This window comes from Salvelinus fontinalis, chromosome 24 (assembly GCF_029448725.1).
Source record: "Salvelinus fontinalis isolate EN_2023a chromosome 24, ASM2944872v1, whole genome shotgun sequence".
Taxonomy (NCBI): Eukaryota; Metazoa; Chordata; class Actinopteri; order Salmoniformes; family Salmonidae; genus Salvelinus; species Salvelinus fontinalis.
This window is the reverse complement of record NC_074688.1, coordinates 3,037,880-3,058,848: the sequence shown is the minus strand read 5'-3', so window position 1 is coordinate 3,058,848 and position 20,969 is coordinate 3,037,880. Positions and strand designations below refer to the sequence as shown.

Below are 20,969 nucleotides of genomic sequence, written 5' to 3'. Positions count from 1 at the left end.
CAAGACTTTCTTTGCGCAGTGTGTCACCAACAGCATATCTTGCAATCACGCTGAACTGCGACAAATGGCTCACGTCTGTTGACTCATCCAAAGCCAGGGAAAAGAACGGCGCTGCATTTATGTCCTTCACTTGCGTTTCCTCCACTTTGTTTGCCATCACGATGGTACGATCATGAACAGTTCTTGCCGACAGAGGCATGTCTTGTATCCGTTTAATTATCTTGTCTTTGTTCGGAAGATCATCAAAAAGTTCATTGGCTACATCCAGCATGAACGTTTTAGCATACTCGCCATCTGTGAATGGTTTTCCGTTCCTCACTATTGCTAAAGATCCAGCAAAGCTAGCGGAATTATAGTCACCTTGCCGGGTCCATACGCGGAGTTGCTGCTGGCTAGCTTGCACCCTGCTCAGTAGCTCTTGGCACGCTTTCTTTCTGCTGTCTCCCGCAGGGTATTTTGATGCAAAGGTAGCATGGCGCGTGTCGAAGTGCCGCTTTACATTCGACCATTTCATCGATGTAATTTTGTCATTGCAAATTAGACACACCGCAGAACCTGCTCTCTCCACAAAGGCGAATTCTTCGGTCCATTCGTCCTGAAATGTACGATACTAGTCATCTTTTTTTCTTTTCGCCATCTTCTTCGTCGAAGGGTTAGCTTTGAGCTAATGACCGAGCAGACTGATTCAAAAGGAGGCGTTTACCTGTTTTACCTAGCAACGGCCAACGTAGGCCAGTATCATTTAATTAAAATAATGGACAATTGCTCCTGCAGCCCTGAACAGGACATGAGCAGTGAAAAATCGATGGATGGATTAAAACAAGTGAGAATATTTTGTTTTATCTGCGAGCCAGATGCAATCATCAAAAGAGCCACACCTGGCTCGGGAGCCATAGGTTCCCGACCCCTGTTCTAGAGATTTACATGGTATCAAAACGTCACACCAGGATAAACCTACACAAAACATTGTGTTTATTTTAAGTGTTACTACAATCCCGATGGGAAAAATTAATGGTGGAAAAACGATTGGAACCATTTCCTTGTTTGACCGCTAGGTTTTCGGTGTACTGTGACTCACACTGTGGTACTCTATATGCTTTTTTAGTAGCCTACCTGTGGCTTGCTCGGTAGGTGGAGTTTGTACCAGAGCAGAATTTCCAAAGCTCGGTCCTGGGAACTCCAAGGGGTGCATGTTTTGTTTTTCTGTCCTAACACTACACAGCTAATTCAAATGATCGAAGCTTGATGATTAGTTGGTTATTTGAATCAGCTATGTAGCGCTAGGCCAAAAACCAAAACGCGCACCCCTTGGGGTGAGTTTGGGAAACCCTGCACTAGGGCTTGGCACGTGTAGGCTATTCCAAGGTGCGAACTCCGCTCATCCGGCAAGCTAAATCAAGCACACCCAATTTGTATGCCTCTGCTGCCGTTGATGCATTGAGTGACTGGGCGGGGATTGTTTTCAAACCTAGAGATGGGACAAAGACTGAAGAGGAAGCGAGACAACCCGCTCCCTCATTTTTTCTAGTTAAATTACAGTCAATCAGGCACGTGCATAGATAGGGCTCTACCTGTGAAAAGCAAATGTCCTTCTCGGTAGTGGTATAAAACAAATGCTATACATTTTTGCGTCCTTAATGTTCTGAACCCACTGCAAGCAAGTCATCGTTAAGTTATCATCTATGCTTGAGAACCAAAACGCACATCTTGATTGTTGACCAATGATCATTCATCATCATTATCCAGATTAGCGACCAGAAATAATTTATTTAATTTCCTGGCAAAAACAGAGTACCCCTACTTTATCATAAATATAAAATACATTTTAGAAATCTACTACTCACTCATAACCAGAACAATAGGCTACCTGACGATTTGATAGATATTGTTTTATATTTCAGATATACCTAGTTTGGTTGGCTACTGGCTACATTTACATTTACATTTAAGTCATTTAGCAGACGCTCTTATCCAGAGCGACTTACTATATAAAAGTGAAAGTGATGGCATGGTGCAGACAAAACATGCTTTCCATCCAATCCTGCAACAAGTAGGCAGAATGATTTCCCTTGCTCTGGACATGCTATATCCCTACTCTATATTGTCTGCTAACATTAATGAGTTTCAGCTCCAAATGCAGGTGTAAAACGCATTGTATTTCTGTAGCCAAGTTTTCAAAATGCATCACTGATTATGGCTGTAATGACAGGCTATACATTTGGACAGCGATTGTGCGCGTCACAAGTTTTTTTACAACTTGCTTTTGGGGGTTGCTGGTCTAAATGTTTGAATACAGGATAGTGGCAACACATGTTGGGTTAGATATAGTAATGATAGGCTACAGTATTTCTTACACGCTTCTATTTTGGCTGGAATTGTGTTGATCATTGTTAATAAGTGCAGCATTTATTCCAGTACTTTACTCATCAGTTTGTGCTGCTTTCTCCTCTTCTTGTAATAATTGCTCAACAAGTCCGTGATCGCGGTAGGGCTAATTGGGTTGCCCTTTGTTTTTTATTTTTTAGATCGAGTACATTCTCCCAAAAGGTCTGTGCATGGCTCAATGAACTAATTAGACCAGAACCAGCTGCTATCGCACTGGTGTCTATGGAACCACCCCCTTAAGCAGACCAGAAGGGATCATTGCTTTCAATGGTAAACGGCCTGAGTAACCTCTCTTCATTTATCCACCATCTTTGGTAGGGAGAGACCAATAAAAATGGCGGCGACAGGGTCCGTCAGATCCACCAGTGGATTGGGGCACAAATGCAAAGCCAGGCCCGCCGATATGCTGAAAACTCGGACACATTCACAGCTGCTGACCTTGGAGGAGGCAAGGTGTCCGGTTTGTTCGGAAATTTTATTAGAGCCCGTAACTATGCCATGTAGCCACTCGGTGTGTCTGCACTGTTTCAAGCGGACAGTTGAATTCACCAGTCTGTGCTGTCCCCTCTGCCGGCTGCGAGTATCCAGCTGGGCCCGTAAACAGTCCCGGGAGAAAAGCCTAGTTAACATCGAACTCTGGGAAATGGTTCGACAGAGTTACCCACAACGATGCGAGATGAGAATGAAGCAGAGAGACTGTGAGACTGGTGGAGAAGGTATGCGGTTTTTTGATAACAACAGTTATTACAATTCAGTTTTAGGCTCTTTGGGGTTGTATTGGGTTAGGGTACATACATTTGTGTATGTCGTAAGGCTTTTGTTCAGTCCTCTTAATTTGTTTCCAAGTATAGGTTATGACCACGAACACAAAGTAGGAAAACATATAGGCTTATCGTTTTTATTCGCGGCAAACATTGTAACTGACAGTGGTGCGGTCATACCATGTTGGCAACACAAAACAGTAGTTTTACACAACACAAAACTGCAGTACATACAGTTTCGTGTTTTTTTTTTTCTTCAAATTTACACATAGTGTGTTACTTTGTTGTTACAACGATATTATTTGGAATTAGAACGGTTCTATTACATTGTAACAAATTCTATTTCACTCGGTGCTGTGCGTTCTCCCATACGCACATTTGATGGCCATTCCATATAACCAATAGGCACTTGTACAAGGCTTAAGAACCAGACCAGTCAGTTTTGATATACCGGACTTGTCTGGGCATAGAAAGTTTCACTGTGACTTGCCCAGACTTGTGGCGCTTTTTGTGGGAGGTGCTACTCTATTGACACCATCTGTACTGTCTGGGGTGTTTTTAAATGTAATATGTTATATATATGTGTATACATGTTCTATACAGTGGTTCCCAAACCTTTTTGACCCAGCTCTTGTTTTCAGAATCTTTTTGAGCGATTTTGATAATTTACCTTTTTTTTTTTCCTCAGACATTTTCCGCTCGCCTGCTCAGGTATCCAAATCTGGAGAGATCCGACTGGAGTATGGAAAGCAAAAAGTAAAGGTAACATTGTAATATGGGTTATTATAACAACTGTTGATTATTTAAATACAATAGAGGTTTTGTGTTCCGTAGTGCATTTTTTTTTAAACATTATACAATACCCATTAACCCCTCAAAAGGAGAGACCTGTGTGTTTGAGACTTGGATTAGAGAAAGAATATATTGATGTCATCATTTTATTCCTATCACAAATTCCACTGTTGTAGATTGGCACACAACACATTGATTTTAAACAATCACGGGTTATGTGAATGATCCCTTGGGTTGAGTTACTATCAGTAAGAATTTATTTGTTTTTTTCAGGTACCAATCAATGAAGAGAAAGAAGAGGGGAGGAGGAAAGTCCACCACAGAGAGGGATGTGGAACTCTCAAGCACTTTCAAGATCCTGTAAGTTTTATCTTGTAACCCTCTTGTGAATAGATTGTTGAATAGATTGTGAATGGATTGTTGCTCAGAATGCTATGCCAACACACTGATGAATAAGTGTAAACATGATGCTGAGATATACAACCCTCTCTTCCAGTTCTATGGGTTGCTGTCAGACTCGGAGAATGAAGAACCCATTGGGAAGAGAACCAGAAATGTGTCTGCGTTTGTTAGAAGAACAAAGATCTCAGCGTTTGTGTTACATTTGACATTTAGGGCTGCTTGTAACTGTAATAATGTCCTCATATAACAGTAATGAATAATCATGTTGCAATTTTTAAAACTTAATGCTGCAGTATTGATTCTTTGCACACATACATGTTCAAAGCCACAGAACAATTGATGTTACCTTTAATGTTTTTTTGTGTTTTTAATTCAGTTATTTACTCAGTCCCCTTTTCCCTCAGTGGTCTACATACCAATGTGGTGCAGAGAAGCCAGAGCTGTACTGATCCAGAAGAGGGAAGGCGAAAAATGAGGGTATCTACTCATCTTCCTGGACCGGACAAGGTATGATGCTGTGCTTTTAATTATGATTCCCATGTAAAGTGGATAGAAATGCTCAAAATTGTAGAATTATCTTTCTCTCGTGGCTAACAGCCAGGACGTTTGAAAAGAGGCTGAGTGGTCGGGGAGCTTATATTCACAAGCTCCCCTTGACTGATAGCTCTTTGAAACACCGAGGTCAAGAAACTTGGATGCAGTATTGTAGTAAAATCTTCTCAAACAAATGTGGTGTTACACAAAGGAACTCAAACAACATTGAAATTGGCATGTCGCTCTTGATCCGGTTCACAGCCACACTAACGGATGTGTTTACATGACAACGGCATCATAGTTTTGAACGACCCCCTCCCCGTTCTGTTTCATGCTTGCTAAAGACCTAGCTAGCCAGTAACTAGCTAACACCAGACACAGATGAAAGGGGAGACATACAGTGCATTTGGAAAGTATTCAGACCCCTTGACTTTTTCCACATTTTGTTACGTTACAGCCTTATTCTAAAATGTATTATATAAAAACATTTCCTCATCAATCTACACACAATAGCCCATAATGACAAAGCAAAAGCAGGTTTTTAGATTTTTTTTGCACATTTAGTAAAAATATAAAAACAGAAATACCTTATTTACATAAGTATTCAGACCCTTTGCTATGAGCCTCGAAATTGAGCTCAGGTGCCTCCTGTTTCCATTGATCATCCTTCAGATGTTTCTACAACTTGATTGAAGTCCATCTGTGGAAAAATCAATTAATTGGACATGATTTGGAAAGGCACACACATGTCTATATAAGGTCCCACAGTTGACAGTGCATGTCAGAGCAAAAACCAAGCCACGAGGCCAAAGGAATTGTCCGTAGAGCTCCGAGACAGAATTGTGTCGAGGCACAGATCTGGGGAAGGATACCAAAACATTTCTGCAGCATTGAAGGTCCCCAAGAACACAGTGGCTGTCACGTTCCTGACCTGTTTTCCTTTGTTTTGTATTCATTTTAGTTGGTCAGGGCGTGAGTTGGGTGGGTTTGTCTATGTTTTGTATTTCTATGTGGGGTTTTGTGTTCGGCCTGGTATGATTCTCAATTAGAGACAGGTGTGTATTGTTTGTCTCTAATTGAGAGTCATACAAAGGCAGCCAGGGTTTCACTGGTGTTTTGGGGGTGTTTGTTCCTGTGTCCTCACAGGACAGTTGAAGGTTAGTCACGTTTGTTGTTTTGTAGTTTGTAGTGTCTTGTTTGCTGTGTGTTCATTAAAAGATGGCTTATTTCCCTCAATCCGCATCTTGGTCCTATCCATGCTCCTCCTCGTTTGAGGAGGAGAACAACATTGACTGCCTTTACAGAAACACCCACCACAACAGGACCAAGCGGATTGAGGAGAGAGAACAAGAACTAAAGCAATGGAGAGAAGAGGAATGGAGTTGGGAGCAAATTTTCAATGGAGAAGGACCCTGGGCTAAGGTTGGTGTGAATCGCCGCTCTCGGGAGGAGAAGAAGGCAGCCACAGCCCAGGAGCGCAGGTATGAAGGTACGCGGCTAGCACGGAAACCCGAGAGTCTCACCCAAAAATTTCTTGGGGGGGGGGCTAAAGGGGAGTGTGGCGAAGCCGGGTTGGATACCTGAGCCAACTCCCCGGGCTTGCCGTGGAGTAAGAGGGCGTCGTACTGGTCAGACACCGTGTTATGCGGTAAAGCGCACGGTGTCCCCAGTACGCGTGCTTAGCCCAGTGCGGGCTATTCCACCTTGCCGCACTGGGAGGGCTAGGTTGGGCATCGAGCCGAATGCCATGAAGCCGGCCCAACGTATCTGGCCTCCAGTACGTCTCCTCGGGCCGGCGTACATGGCACCAGCCTTACAGGTGGTGTCCCCGGTTCGCCTGCATAGCCCAGTGCGGGCTATTCCACCTCGCCGCACTGGCAGGGCTACGGGGTTCATTCAACCTGGTAAGGTTGGGGAGGCTCGGTGCTCAAGAGCACGTGTCCTCCTTCACGGTCCGGTATATCCGGCGCCACCTTCCCACCCCAGCTCAGTACCACCAGTGCCTACACCACGCACCAGGCTTCCAGTGCATCTCCAGAGTCCTGTTCCTCTTCCACGTACTCTCCCTATGGTGCGTGTCTCCAGCCCAGTGCCTCCAGTTCCGGCACCACGCACCAAGCCTCCTGTGCGTCTCCAGAGCCCTGGACGCACTGTTCCTTCTCCCCGCACTCGCCCTGAGGTGCGTGCCCTCAGCCCGGTACCTCCAGTTCCGGTACCACGCACCAGGCCTATAGTGCGTCTCAGCCGGCCAGAGTCTGCCGTCTGCCCAGCGGTGCCTGAACGGCCCATCTGCCCAGCGCCGTCTGAGCCATCTGTCTGCCCAGCGCCGTCTGAGCCATCTGTCTGCCCAGCGCCGTCTGAGCCATCTGTCTGCCCAGCGCCGTCTGAGCCATCTGTCTGCCCAGCGCCGTCTGAGCCATCTGTCTGCCCAGCGCCGTCTGAGCCATCTGTCTGCCCAGCGCCGTCTGAGCCATCTGTCTGCCCAGCGCCATCTGAGTCATCCGTCTGCCACGAGCCATTAGAGCCGCCCGTCTGTCCCGAGCCAGTAGAGCCGTCCGTCAGTCAGGAGCCGCTAGAGCCGTCCGTCAGTCAGGAGCTGCCAGAGACGCCCGCCAGTCAGGAGCTGCCAGAGACGCCCGCCAGTCAGGAGCTGCCAGAGACGCCCGCCAGTCAGGAGCTGCCAGAGACGCCCGCCAGTCAGGAGCTGCCAGAGACGCCCGCCAGTCAGGAGCTGCCAGAGACGTCCGACAGTCCGGAGCTGCCCTACAGTCCGGAGCTGCCCTACAGTCCGGAGCTGCCGTACAGTCCGGAGCTGCCCTGCAGTCCGGAGCTGCCCTACAGTCCGGAGCTGCCACTCAGCCCGGACCTGCCGGAGTCCCTCAGCCAGGACCTGCCGGAGTCCCTCAGCCAGGACCTGCCGGAGTCCCTCAGCCAGGACCTGCCGCCCCTTATCCCGGTGCTGGTCCTTATCCCGGTGCTGCCCCTTATCCCGGTGCTGCCCCTTGTCCCGGTGCTGCCCCTTGTCCCGGTGCTGCCCCTTGTCCCGGTGCTGCCCCTTGTCCCGGTGCTGCCCCTTGTCCCGGTGCTGCCCCTTGTCCCGGTGCTGCTCCTTGTCCCGGTGCTGCCCCTTATCCCGGTGCTGCCCCTTATCCCGGTGCTGCCCCTTCATTTAGGTGGGGTTAGTGGGAGGGTGGTCATTGGGAGGGGGATAAAGAAGCGGGGATTGATTATGGTGGGGTGGGGACCTCGTCCACCGCCAGAGCCGCCACCGTGGACAGACGCCCACCCAGACCCTCCCCTAGACTTTGTGCTGGTGCGCCCGGAGTTCGCACCTTAAGGGGGGGGTTCTGTCACGTTCCTGACCTGTTTTCCTTTGTTTTGTATTCATTTTAGTTGGTCAGGGCGTGAGTTGGGTGGGTTTGTCTATGTTTTGTATTTCTATGTGGGGTTTTGTGTTCGGCCTGGTATGATTCTCAATTAGAGACAGGTGTGTATTGTTTGTCTCTAATTGAGAGTCATACAAAGGCAGCCAGGGTTTCACTGGTGTTTTGGGGGTGTTTGTTCCTGTGTCCTCACAGGACAGTTGAAGGTTAGTCACGTTTGTTGTTTTGTAGTTTGTAGTGTCTTGTTTGCTGTGTGTTCATTAAAAGATGGCTTATTTCCCTCAATCCGCATCTTGGTCCTATCCATGCTCCTCCTCGTTTGAGGAGGAGAACAACATTGACTGCCTTTACAGTGGCCTCCATCTTTCTTAAATGGAAGAAATTTGGAACCACCAAGACCCTTCCTAGAGCTGGCCGTCTGGCCAAACTGAGCAATCCGGGGAGAAGGGCCTTGGTCAGTGAGGTGACCAAGAACCCAATGGTCACTCTGACCGAGCGCTATAGTTCCTCTGTGGAGATGGTTGTCCTTCTGGAAGGTTCTCCCATCTCTTTCCTTTAAAATGAGTCAATAAGTATTCAACCCTTTTGTTATGGCAAGCCTAAATAAGTTCAGGAGTAAACATTTGCTTAACAAGTCACATAAGTTGCAATGGACTCTGTCCAGTTTTGAATGGCTACCTCATATCTGTACCCCACAGTCGAGCAGTGACTGGCCCCTCAGTCGAGCAGTGAATTTCAAACACAGATTCAACCACAAAGACAAGGGAGGTTTTCCAATGCCTCGCAAAGAAGGGCTCCTATTGGTAGATGGGTATAAAAATAAAAGCAGACATTGAATATCCCTTTGAGCATGGTGAAGTTATTAATTACAATTTGGATGGTGTATTTATACACGCAGGCACTACAAAGATACAGGCGCCCTTCCTAACTCAGTTGCCGGAGAGGAAGGAAACCGCTCAGGGATTTCCTCTAATTGTGACTTTAAAACAATTAGAGTTTAATGGCTGTGATAGGAGAAAACTGAGGATGGATGACAGAGTGATAAGAAGGAAACCTGTACAGAATAAAAATATTCCAAAACATACATCCTGTTTGCAATAAGGCACTAAAGTAAAGAAAAAATGCGACAAAGAAAATAACTTTTTGTCCTGAATACAAAGTATTATGTTTGGGGCAAAAACAACACATCACTTAGTGCCACTCTTCATATTTTTAAACATGGTGGTAGCTGCATCATGTTATCGGTATGCTTGTCATCGGCAAAGAATAGGTCATTTTTTTTTAGGAGAAAAGGAAACAAAATAGAGCTAAGCACAGACAAAAGCCTAGAGGAAAACCTTTCATCAGGACAATAACCTAAAATACAGGGCCAAATATACACTGGAGTTGCTTACCAAGATGACTGAATGTTCCTGATGGGATTAGTTACATTTTTGACTTAAATCGGCTTGAAAATCTGTGGCCAGACTTGAAAATGGCTGTCTAGCAATGATCAACAACCAACTTGACATATTTTGAAGAATTAAAAAATAATAATGTGCAAATATTGTACAATCCAGGTGAGCAGAGCTCTTAGAGACTTACCCAGAAAGACTCACAACTATAATAGCTGCCGACGGTGATTCTAACATGCATTTACTCAGGGGTATGAATACTTAAATTAATACTGTAAATTAGATACTTTTGTATATACAGTTGAAGTCGGAAGTTTACATACACTTAGGTTGGAGTCATTAAAACTTGTTTTTGAACCACTCCACAAATTTCTTGTTAACAAACTATAGTTTTGTCAAAGTCGGTTAGGACATCTACTTTGTGCATGACACAAGTCATTTTTTCAACAATTGTTTACAGACAGATTATTTCACTTAATACTCACTGTATCATAATTCCAGTGGGTCAGAAGATTACATACACTAAGTTGACTGTGCCTTTAAACAGCTTGGAAAATTCCAGAAAATTATGTCATGGCTTTAGAAGCTTCTGATATGCTAATTGACATCATTTGAGTCAATTTGAGGTTTACCTGTGGATGTATTTCAAGGCCTACCTTAAAACTCAGTGTCTCTGTGCCTGACATCATGGGAAAATCAAAAGAAATCAGCCAAGACCTCAGAAAACAAATTGTAGACCTCCACAAGTCTGGTTCATCCTTGGGAGTAATTTCCAAATGCCTGAGGGTACCACGTTCATCTGTACAAACAATAGTACGCAAGTATAAACACCATGGGACCGCACAGCCGTCATACCGTTCAGGAAGGAGACATGTTCTGTCTCCTAGAGATGAACGTACTTTGGAGCGAGAAGTCCAAATCAATCCCAGAACAACAGCAAAAGACCTTGTGAAGATGCTGGAGGAAACAGGTACAAAAGTATCTATATCCACAGTAAAACGAGTCCTATATCGACATAACCTGAAAGGCCGCTCAGCAAGGAAGAAGCCACTGCTCCAAAACCGCCATAAAAAAGGCAGACTACGGTTTGCAACTGCACATGGGGACAAAGATCGTACTTTTAGGAGAAATGTCCTCTGGTCTGATGAAACAAAAATAGAACTGTTTGGCCATAATGACCATCGTTATGTTTGGAGGAGAAAGGGGGATGCTTGCAAGCTGAAGAACACCATCTCAACCGTGAACCATGGGGGTGGCAGCATCATGTTGTGGGGGTGCTTTGCTGCAGGAGGGACTAGTGCACTTCCCAAAATAGATGGCATCATGAGGTAGGAAAATTATGGAGATATATTGAAGCAACATCTCAAGACATCAGTCAGGAAGTTAAAGCTTGGTCGCAAATGGGTCTTCCAAATGAAAAATGAACAAGCATACTTCCAAAGTTGTGGCAAAATGGCTTGTGCCATTAAGGACAACAAAGTCAAGGTACTGGAGTGGCCATCACAAAGCCCTGACCTCGATCCTACAGAAAATTTGTGGGCAGAACTGAAAAGGTGTGTGCGAGCAAGGAGGCCTATAAACCTGACTCAGTTACACCAGCTTTGTCAGGAGGCAAGGGCCAAAATTCACCCAACTTATTGTGGGAAACTTGTGGAAGGCTACACGAAATGTTTGACCCAAGTTAAGCTATTTAAAGGCAATGCTACCAAATACTAATTGAGTGTATGAAACTTCTGACCCACTGGGAATGTGATGAAAGAAATACAAGCTGAAATAAATCATTCTCTCTACTATTATTCTGACATTTCACATTCTTAAAATAAAGTGCTGATCCTAACTGACCTAAGACAGGGAATTTTTATTAGGATTAAATGTGAGGAATTGTGAAAAACTGAGTTTAAATGTATTTGGCTAATGTGTATGTAAACTTCCAGCTTCAACTGTATAGTGTATATGGACACCCCTTCAAATTAGTGGATTCAGCTATTTCAGCCACACCCATTGCTGACAGGTGTTTCAAATCAAGCACACAGCCATGCGATCTCCATAGACAAACATTGGCAGCAGCATGGCCTTACTGAAGAGCTCAGTGATTTTCAACATGGCATAGAATGCCATCTTTCCAACAAGTCAATTTGTCACATTTCTGCCCTGCTAGAGCTGCCCCAGTCAACTGTTAGTGCGGTTATTTTGAAGTGTAAATGTCTAGGAGCAACAACAGTGAAGTGGTAGGCCACACAAGCTCACAGAACGGGACCGCCGAGTGCTGAAGCGCATAGTGGGTAGAAATACTTTCCTCGGTTGCAACACTCACTACTGAGTTCCAAACTGCCTCTGAACGCAACGTCAGCAAACTGTTCATTGGGAGCTTCATGAAACAGGTTTCCATGGCCTAGCAGCCGCACACAAACCTAAGATAACCATGTGCATTGCCAAGCGCCAGCTGGAGTGGTGTAAAACTTGCCGCCATTGGACTCTGTAGCAGTGGAAACGCATTCTCTGGAGTGATGAATCACCCTCTGGCAGTCCGACGGACGAATCTGGGTTTGGCGGATGCCAGGAGAACGCTACCTGCCCCAGTGCATAGTGCCAACTGTAAAGTTTGGTGGAGGAGGAATAATGGTCTGGGGCTGTTTTTCATGGTTCGGGCTAGGCCCCTTAGTTCCAGTGAAGGGAAATCTTAACATTACAAAATACAATGACATTCTAGATGATTCTGTGCTTCCAACTTTGTGGCAACAGTTTGGGGAAGGCCCTTTCCTGTTTCAGCATGACAATTTCCCCATGCACGAAGCGAGGTCCATACAGAAATGGTTTGTTGAGATCTGTGTGGAAGATCTTGACTGGCTTGCACAGAGCCCTGACCTCAACCCCATCGAACACCTTCGTGATGAATTGGAATGCTGAATGCGAGCCAGGCCTAATCGCCCAACATCAGTGCCCCACCTCACTAATGCTCTAGTGGCTGAATGGAAGCAAGTCCCCGCAGCAATGTTCCAGCATCTAGTGGAAAGCCTTCCCAGAAGAGTGGAGGCTGTTAAAGCAACAAAGGGGTGACCAACTCCATATTAATGCCCATGACTTTGGAATGAGATGTTTGACGAGCAGCTGTCCACATACTTTTGGTCATGTATTTCATCTTCATTAAAATTGCTAAAATTTCACCTTTTTACGGTATTGTGTGTAGATGGGTGAGAAAATATATCTATTAAATCAATTTTGAATTCAGGCTGTAACACAACAAAATGTGTAATAAGTCCAGGAGTATGAATACTTTCTGACGGCATTGTATACAAACCACGGCTTTCTGCAAACACGCCTTCTCCGCTGTTGGTTACAAGGCGGTACTAATTTAAATTAGGTAAGAGAATATCATGTTACCATTGGTGCATTAAAATGAGAGTTCTGTTAATGTCCAATGTTCCCTCTAAGCTGTGCCTTTGCAAGGCCGCGCACCTCCAGGACTGATGGGCAGAAGAAATGCCAGGCCGCGCAGAGGCACAAGAGATTGAACTTAACTGAGTTCACCCCATTAGTTTGCACAATATAGATTAAAGTTTTTCTGCGATCGAATCAACATTATATCAGTCCCTTTTCAATGCAACAAACCAAAACAAATCTAACTTTACAAGATTGAGTCTGTGATTTTGTTGTAGTGATAGCCAGAGTGCAAAGGAGTAGAATTCAGCCGTGTAGCCCATGAGGGGTCTTTAAATCACCTGCAAATGAATTAATGGGGTTTTCAGATCAAAGTTATCCATGTGAACATTTGTTGATATTTTTTGCGAGTTATTAGCCCAGTTATAGATTAGTATAGGTCAGCAATGGGGAGTTACTGCTTCCTACAAGAGCATAAAACCTGTTGGTTACATTTCAAGCTGTCTTTGAAAAGCGAGTCTGGTAAAAAGCTTATGTCTTAATTAAATGGGCAGTGTTGTATTTTGAGACCGGCTTGAATATGCAAATAAGCCAATAGGCAGTGGCGTAGTCTACATTACAACATAATACAGAGAATTAGACAAAGTGGTTTCTTGCAATTTACAGTCACCTATTTGGCCCGTGGTGTTATAGACTAAGGTAAAAGTAATTAATGTCAAGCCTTTCATAATGTAAAAACGTTTTTTTTAAGTCTCATGCAATATAGGCCTGCATTGAACACCACATACTGTGTAGGCTATATCATAGAAATAAAAGCTATTTCCATGTGAAAATGTTATGGAATTTGCTCCATTGGTTTTGTTGGTAGGTCTACATTATGCTCAAATAGCCTTTTGGCTACTGTCTAAAACTGTAAGGTTGTACAGCCTTAGTGTTCACTGTAAACGCAAGCCGGAAGCTGCACAAAATTCTCACAACGTTCAAGTTTACGCTCACAAGACCTAAAATTGAAGGGAACATTAGTGATGTCACCATATCCCTTTAATAATCCCCCCTCTTGAATCTAAGTGTTTGAGATGGGGGAGGGGACCAGTAACTTTAAGATCAAACTTGATCAATGTAGAAGCAACAGTACTTTTTCATGCTTTGGTCATAATACTTTCATCTGGTTCCATCCAAATATCAAATTTCAAGAAAAATATGATTCTGACTGTTCATGACCTTTAAAACATTGATCTTCCTTTTTTTTGTTGGTTTGTTGTCTCTGTACAGGCAAGTATTGCTCACAGCTACAATGCAGGAATCCTTCTGTCCTCTGAGAACAGCCGATCTCTTTCGGCACCCATCATTGTCCAAGACAAGAGGCATAGCTGGCGAGGCGTCATCATGGCGTCATCAACACCTTTTATGGTCCCCCAGTCGAAACAGGAGAGGTCCATTAGCCCTGAGAGCAATGACAGTATTTCTGAGGAGCTGAATCACTTCAAGCCAATAGTGTGTTCGCCGTGCACCCCACCAAAGCGACTACCCGACGGGCGAGTGATGGAACCCACAATTGTGAAGTCCACCCCTCGGAACTTATTCCGCAGCCTGGAGAGGCCCACCAGCTATGAAGCGAGCCCTACTATCCTCCAGAAATGGAAGCAGATAGAGGTGGACCGTCAGTCTGTCAAAGTGACCTCGAAGGGCACCTTGACCAACCCCATGAACGAGGACCTTGTCTTCAAACCAAGCCCCATAGAGGAGAAGGATGGCAAGCCCTGTAGCTGCGCTCCAGCAGCAAATAAGGGAAAAGAACACTTGGTTATGTGTGCCAAGACTGATTCCTCTGGGCAAGAGAATGAAAAAACTTGTGTACATAATAAACGAAGACTGATATTTGATCAGGCCATTGGAGAGACAGCCTTCCATCAAAAACAATTCACAAAGTTTCATACTCCATTTGTAGCCTTAACCAGTGAGGAGACTGTTCGAGAATGTGGGGTTTCTTTTGAGTCTGTGGTGGTACCTGAATCACATTGTGGACCAACTTCAATTCATCAAAATCCAACCTTAGTACCACACGATATAAATGCCGGTGTTAGGAGTTGCAAACTTAAATCAAAGGACTCACAGGATCAGAGAAAAGAGTTTGATAATAGAAACTGTGCCCAGAACCAACCTACCTCAAGGAGGGGCAAGAAGAGGAGCCAGAAGACCAAACACCTGGAAGAGACAGAGTCTGGACTCAAGAGGCCAAGATCCCAGAGCCAAGATGGTTTCAATATAGAGTGTGCGCAGGCTGAACTGTACATTCAACAGGTACAGCAAGAGAGAGAGGACAGAGAGCTAGCGTTGAATCTTCAAAGACAGTTTGACAGAGAACAGCAACAAGAACACAAGCAAAAGACCAGTCCTGACAAGTACTTTCTCCGGTCTTGCATGTCCAGTGAAAACAGAATCAAATGCAATCCACGCAGATCAGGAAGAATTTCCAAAAAGAATGAGCACTTTAATTGCTATTATTAAATGGTTATTCTTGTGCTTTTTAAAAGATAATTCAATCAGACAACTTCTTGCATACAAGAACTATACTGCTTTTGTTGCCCAGGTTCCAAATTCATTGCTTTTAAACAGGCTAGCTAGGGTTTAGTTTCTATGTCATAAATTGTTCATCTTCATTTTGTTGTATTCCTATTAGATGTAGTTTCTACGAACATGGTTCTGCTGAAACTTTAGGTACTATCGTTATTTATTTTCTTCTCGTTTGCAGTTACTCATAAAATTGTTATATCCACTAAATCATTGTGCAGTTATTAATGCACTGTGAGAAAAAGCAAAAATGATTCACAGTGTGAGGTTGTGTTGAGATTCGGTGCAGACACTTCAAAATCTGTGTTCAGGCTCATGTATGATTCTGATTCGAGCTCAGCCAAGGACACAAGATATATCACTAGTACTTTGTCAGACCCTCCATTCAGATTCCCATTAACCCGGTGGAGTAACACCCGGGTCGTATTCTGTTTCCCATGGGGCAAATCACCAGTAATTCCTATCATCAAATTGAACTCAGACCTCAGAAGCTGATCCAGTGTTAGTGTTGTGCACATTTGAATAGTTAAAGGGGATCCGAGAGCTGCACTGCCATCCTATTGATTATTTCATGATCCACAAGTCATATTGATTGGGTCCTGTCAATGTTAGACAGGTTTTGCCAGAGTAAATGGTTATAATTAAACCTCATCAATAAGATTTAACGATCTGAAAATCTGCACAGAACACCAACAATGCAGGCAGCCTGAAACGTGTGGGTGTTGAGGTGTTCAGCCACTCATACTCTAAAATCTTCGGTTACAACGTAGCTTCTGGTCACGTCATATTGTTGATTTAAAGGATCAGTGTTGCCATGTTAAATATATGCAATATGTGTAAACTCTTTGCTGTAAACTATTACAGTAATATTGGAAAGGGGCACAATATTAACATGCTTTTTGGATGGTGATTTTCTGATCAAATTCAATTCCAGAATGTATTTTCTGTCAATCTTATGCCCACACTTATACCTCTACACTCACTGTTGCATTGTTGCTTTTCTCAATGATTTAGGCCCTCTTTTTCACTACCACAAACCAAAATGTCTCTATGCATGTGTATGGCACTGCTTTATAAAGTTTTAGCACTGCCAAAGCTTTATAGTTTTGATGTATATTAATCATGGGTTGACTGCTATAGTATGGTATTAATTAGGATAATTGTTTCATGCAATATTTCTATTGGAGATTCCACATTAATATATTTAATCAGCATTGTTATTTTTCTCATCTTTGAGTTGTAGTTAGTATATTGTTTGAGACGCTTATTCAAAGGGCTATTATTTTATTTGATAAATGTCTTTCATATTCTATTTCATTTCTTGTTTTCCTAAAAATGTATATTTTTCCAATGGCATATGCCAAAAATATGAGCTTTAATGTCCATTACTACTTAACATTTTTAAAGAATAAGATTTTGCAATATTATTTTGCACATATTTATGTACACAAATACTTGTATACTTTGTAGATACAGTATAAATACTCAGATGCATATTTTAGTATTGGAGGGGAGAAATGGGTTAGTGCCAAATGGCTGATTTTCTGTCGACTATCTCATACATCTACAGTTTTTTGTTTACTTTCCTGATTTTAAAGATTAGGTTATTGATTCTTTATAGTAATCAGAATGTACCACTTGTATAGCCTACATGATTCATTGACAGAACTGTACTTTGAAGGAAACAACTTGTTCTGATCATGTCCATCCAAATTCTGAAGGAACTGTGAAACACAGTAACACATTCAAATGCAAATTAGAGGTGAATTACTTTTTTCATTTTCATTCAAGCGCTTGTCTTGTTTTATCTTTCACTTTAAGTATGTAAAGAAGTTGGCATTTATGTTATTCTGTATCTGTTTGTTTCTGGTATTGAGATGTTTGAATGCTGAATGGCTTTCAAAGACATTGATTTGACCACTCAACACAATGACAGAAAAGACTTGTAAATCTCCCTCACATAATATTAAAATCATTGGTTTGCAATTATATTTCAACTCATTGCAGGTCATACATTAAACAAAAAAAATGCATTAAATAAACATCAGTTATTATCGCTTCAAACAATTCATTTGAACTTGAGTTTTTAGCAAAATTGCATAAATCTTACAATCTTTAAGCTTCTATTTTTCTTCCTCAAACTAATTTCCTTGTGTAGCTACAGTTGAAGTCGGGAAGTTTACATACACCTTAGACAAATACTGTTAAACTCAGTTTTTCACAATTCCTGACATTTAATCCTAGTAAACGTCTTAGGTCAGTTAGGATCACCACTTTGTTTTAAGAATGTGAAATGTCGGAATAAAAGTAGAGTGATTTATTTCAGCTTTTATTTCTTTCATCACATTCCCAGTGGGTCAGAAGTTTACATACACACTTGTATTTGGTAGCATTGCCTTTTAAATTGTTTAACTTGGGTCAAACATTTCGTTTAGCCTTCCACAATCTTCCCACAATAAGTTGGGTGAATATTGGCCCATTCCTCCTGACAGAGCTGGTGTAACTGAGTCAGGTTTGTAGGCCTCCTTGCTCGCACACACCTTTTCAGTTCTGCCCACAAATTTTCTATAGGATTGAGGTCAGGGCTTTGTGATGGCCACTCCAATACCTTGACTTTGTTGTCCTTAAGCCATTTTGCCACAACTTTGGAAGTATGCTTGGGGTCATTGTCCATTTGGAATACCCATTTGCGATCAAGCTTTAACTTCCTGACTGATGTCTTGATATGTTGCTTCAATATATCCACATCATTTTCCTGTCTCATGATGCCATCTATTTTGTGAAGTACCCCAGTCCCTCCTGCAGCAAAGGACCCCCACAACATGATGCTGCCACCCCCGTTCTTCACTGTTGTTCTTCGGCTTGCAAGCATCCCCCTTTTTCCTCCAAACATAATGATGGTCATTATAGCCTAACAGTTCTATTTTTGTTTCATCAGACCAGAGGACATTTCTAAAAAAAAGTACAATCTTTGTCCCCATGTGCAGTTGCAAACCGTAGTCTGGCTTTTTTATGGTGGATTTCATGTCCTTTGCACATTAACTAAGCCACGCCCCGAATTAGGTCAGAAGAGCGTGTTAGTGTGATGGAACTGCCCTTTTCGACCAGAGTGCTTAAAAGAACTCGCTAAGAATTAACATACCAAACCAGCAGATGTGAAGTGTGAGCTAAACGTTACAAATGGTTGAAACTCTAAGACCAGAAAACACGACTGAAAATGGTAAGAACTTTGAATCTTCACACGAGGTGAAGAAGAGAAAGACTAGACCTTAACATTGCCAGTCTGCAGCTGGGCATGTAAAAGTGGTCCTAGATCTTTGACTAAAGACATAAGGTGGGAAGGAAGTAAATCCCATCTCATAACCATTGGTGCATGTGAAGAGCTGTTCTATTTGAACACTCCATTACAAGACCCAGACAACTACGAAGAAGGACATTGTGACCTCTGGTGGACAACCAGAGCTTTATACCCATCGAACCATTCCTCATAGAAGGATCAATTGGTTTCAACAGAGAGAGGACGAACAAAGACATCTACACGTAAATACATTCCGTTTCTTATCCAACCTCGCGGTGGCTCGTGTGTAAGGTATGTGGTTACTGTGAGCGTAGTTTCCAAACGTACGATAAATGTCCCTTTTTTCCCTATCTCTCTATTTTCCCCACCCTCTTCTCCATCTCTGTGTAATAAAGGATGTAAGGTGTTTGTTTGCCCAAAGCAGTAGATCCCTTCCTACCTGGTGCATTGCCATTGACCTCAGTCCACCCTGGCGCTTGATGTGTCTGTCATCTCAGTACTGGAAGAAAGTGCCGGAAGTACTGGGAGGAAGTACCGGAGTGCAAGGTGAACCGCCGTGAGCTCCAGTACGTTGATGTGAGCTGTTGTCCATCGTGATGTACTATACACCATGGACCCCTGACTGGTTCAAGACTGCTTCCCATCTTTGTAGGGAGGCGACTGTGGTCAAAGTCACCCGGTTGTAAACTTCGCCTAGAACTCCACTGGGAGTTTGTAGTGTTAGGTGCTACTATTGTATTGCTCTCCAGCAACTAATTGAAATTGTCAGCTTTTTGTGTTTGTCCCTTCTGGGACACAGATTGTGTCTGTTGTACCAGTGCTGTATTGACCGCATGTGGAGCAAGCCCAACGGTACAGCATGGACTGCAGGAAGCTAGGAGGCTTAGGAGCCTCTGACTCTCTATCGCTGACACCTGTTTTCTCAGTTCGAATGTTGAAAGACAATTTGTCAATGACTCCACTCTTTCTGGAGAGCGTGTTGCTCGCATGATTTGATTGTCCAATGCCAAGCCCAGGAAGTGCACACACTGAGTCGGGACCAGATAACTATTTTCAGAGTTAATTGTTTGTCCCAACTTGGAGAGGTGATGTGGGACCATGGATGGGCAATTGGGCATCATTGGCAAAAGTGGGCATGTAAGTAATCCATACCCAACCCTCTAGTAAGTTGTGACGAACTCACAAAACTGTTTTGGACTAGACTGACTTGATGACCACAATTATCCTATTTACATTTTGTAGTCAGTTTTGACACTAGAATGTATGTTTCTGACTCATATGGATGCCATATAGGCTGTTTAAAACCAGATAAGTTGGTTCTAAGGGGCAGTTGACCTTTACTCCATCGCAAACTGCAGAGATGCTCAGAGGTTTGGATAAGTCGAAGGTGTCCCACTTTACATCCCTCCAAAGCTGGATGATATTTTTATATTTGAGGGCCCAATATATTTTATTTAGAGTATGTAATGAAGTCACAAAATGATTAGGGAGTACGTTTAGTTGAGTAAAAGTCCTTAGGAGTCTCCCGGCGTGGAAAATGAGCAGACCTAGAGAGAAGCCCAAAGTGGAGTGCGGGAGATCGAGAGTGAAATGTTGGTGAAACTGTGACTGAGAGGGACTATATATTTTTATAATTCTATAGTATGAACTTCTCAGAAATCTACCTAAGCAGCTAAATGAAGCTCAAACATCTCAACTTGCACAAAGCCATTTTTCCCCCCACCAAACCCCATCTGGCAACACTGCGCCCACCCAGGCAAAAGTCGTGCGGCCGCAGGTTGCAATATGCATGCACAATTAGAATGAACGTGGGCGCACAGGGCTTTAGAACAAAGATCGTGCCGATAGAGATGGTCACCTCGCTTCGAGTCCTTAGGAAACTATGCAGTATTTCGTTTTTCATGTATTATTTCTTACATTGTTATCCCAGAAAATCTTAAGTGTTATTACATACAGCTGGGAAGAACTATTGGATATAAAATCGACGTCAACTTACCAACATTACGACCATAAATGCGACTTTCCCAAAGTGGATCCTTTGTTCGGACCACCACCCAGGACATTGAATCTA

General features: G+C 43.4%; 1 protein-coding gene across 2 annotated transcripts; it reads left to right on the top strand.

Moving 5' to 3' along the window:
* The first annotated feature begins 2,680 nt into the window (after positions 1-2,680).
* LOC129821764 (E3 ubiquitin-protein ligase RNF169-like) lies at positions 2,681-17,920 on the top strand. 2 transcript variants are annotated; one of them, XM_055879390.1, is made up of 6 exons: positions 2,681-3,101; positions 3,835-3,902; positions 4,212-4,298; positions 4,435-4,529; positions 4,745-4,847; positions 14,302-17,920. In XM_055879390.1, the coding sequence occupies exons 1-6, from the start codon at positions 2,720-2,722 to the stop codon at positions 15,535-15,537; spliced, it is 1,971 nt and encodes a 656-aa protein (XP_055735365.1). In that variant the 5' UTR covers positions 2,681-2,719; the 3' UTR covers positions 15,538-17,920. The 2 variants fall into 2 exon arrangements, with proteins under 2 accessions (XP_055735365.1, XP_055735364.1); XM_055879389.1 differs by having other exon boundaries at positions 2,682-3,101; positions 3,835-3,908.
* Positions 17,921-20,969: the final 3,049 nt, after the last annotated feature.

Bases quoted from the DNA above. Each gene is read 5' to 3' on its own strand.
- LOC129821764 (XM_055879389.1), top strand. From the start codon at position 2,720: ATGGCGGCGACAGGGTCCGTCAGATCCACCAGTGGATTGGGGCACAAA. The intron at 3,102-3,834 runs GTATGCGGTTTT...TTTTTTCCTCAG, and splicing joins CTGTGAGACTGGTGGAGAAG to ACATTTTCCGCTCGCCTGCT. The intron at 4,299-4,434 runs GTAAGTTTTATC...CCTCTCTTCCAG, and splicing joins TCAAGCACTTTCAAGATCCT to TTCTATGGGTTGCTGTCAGA.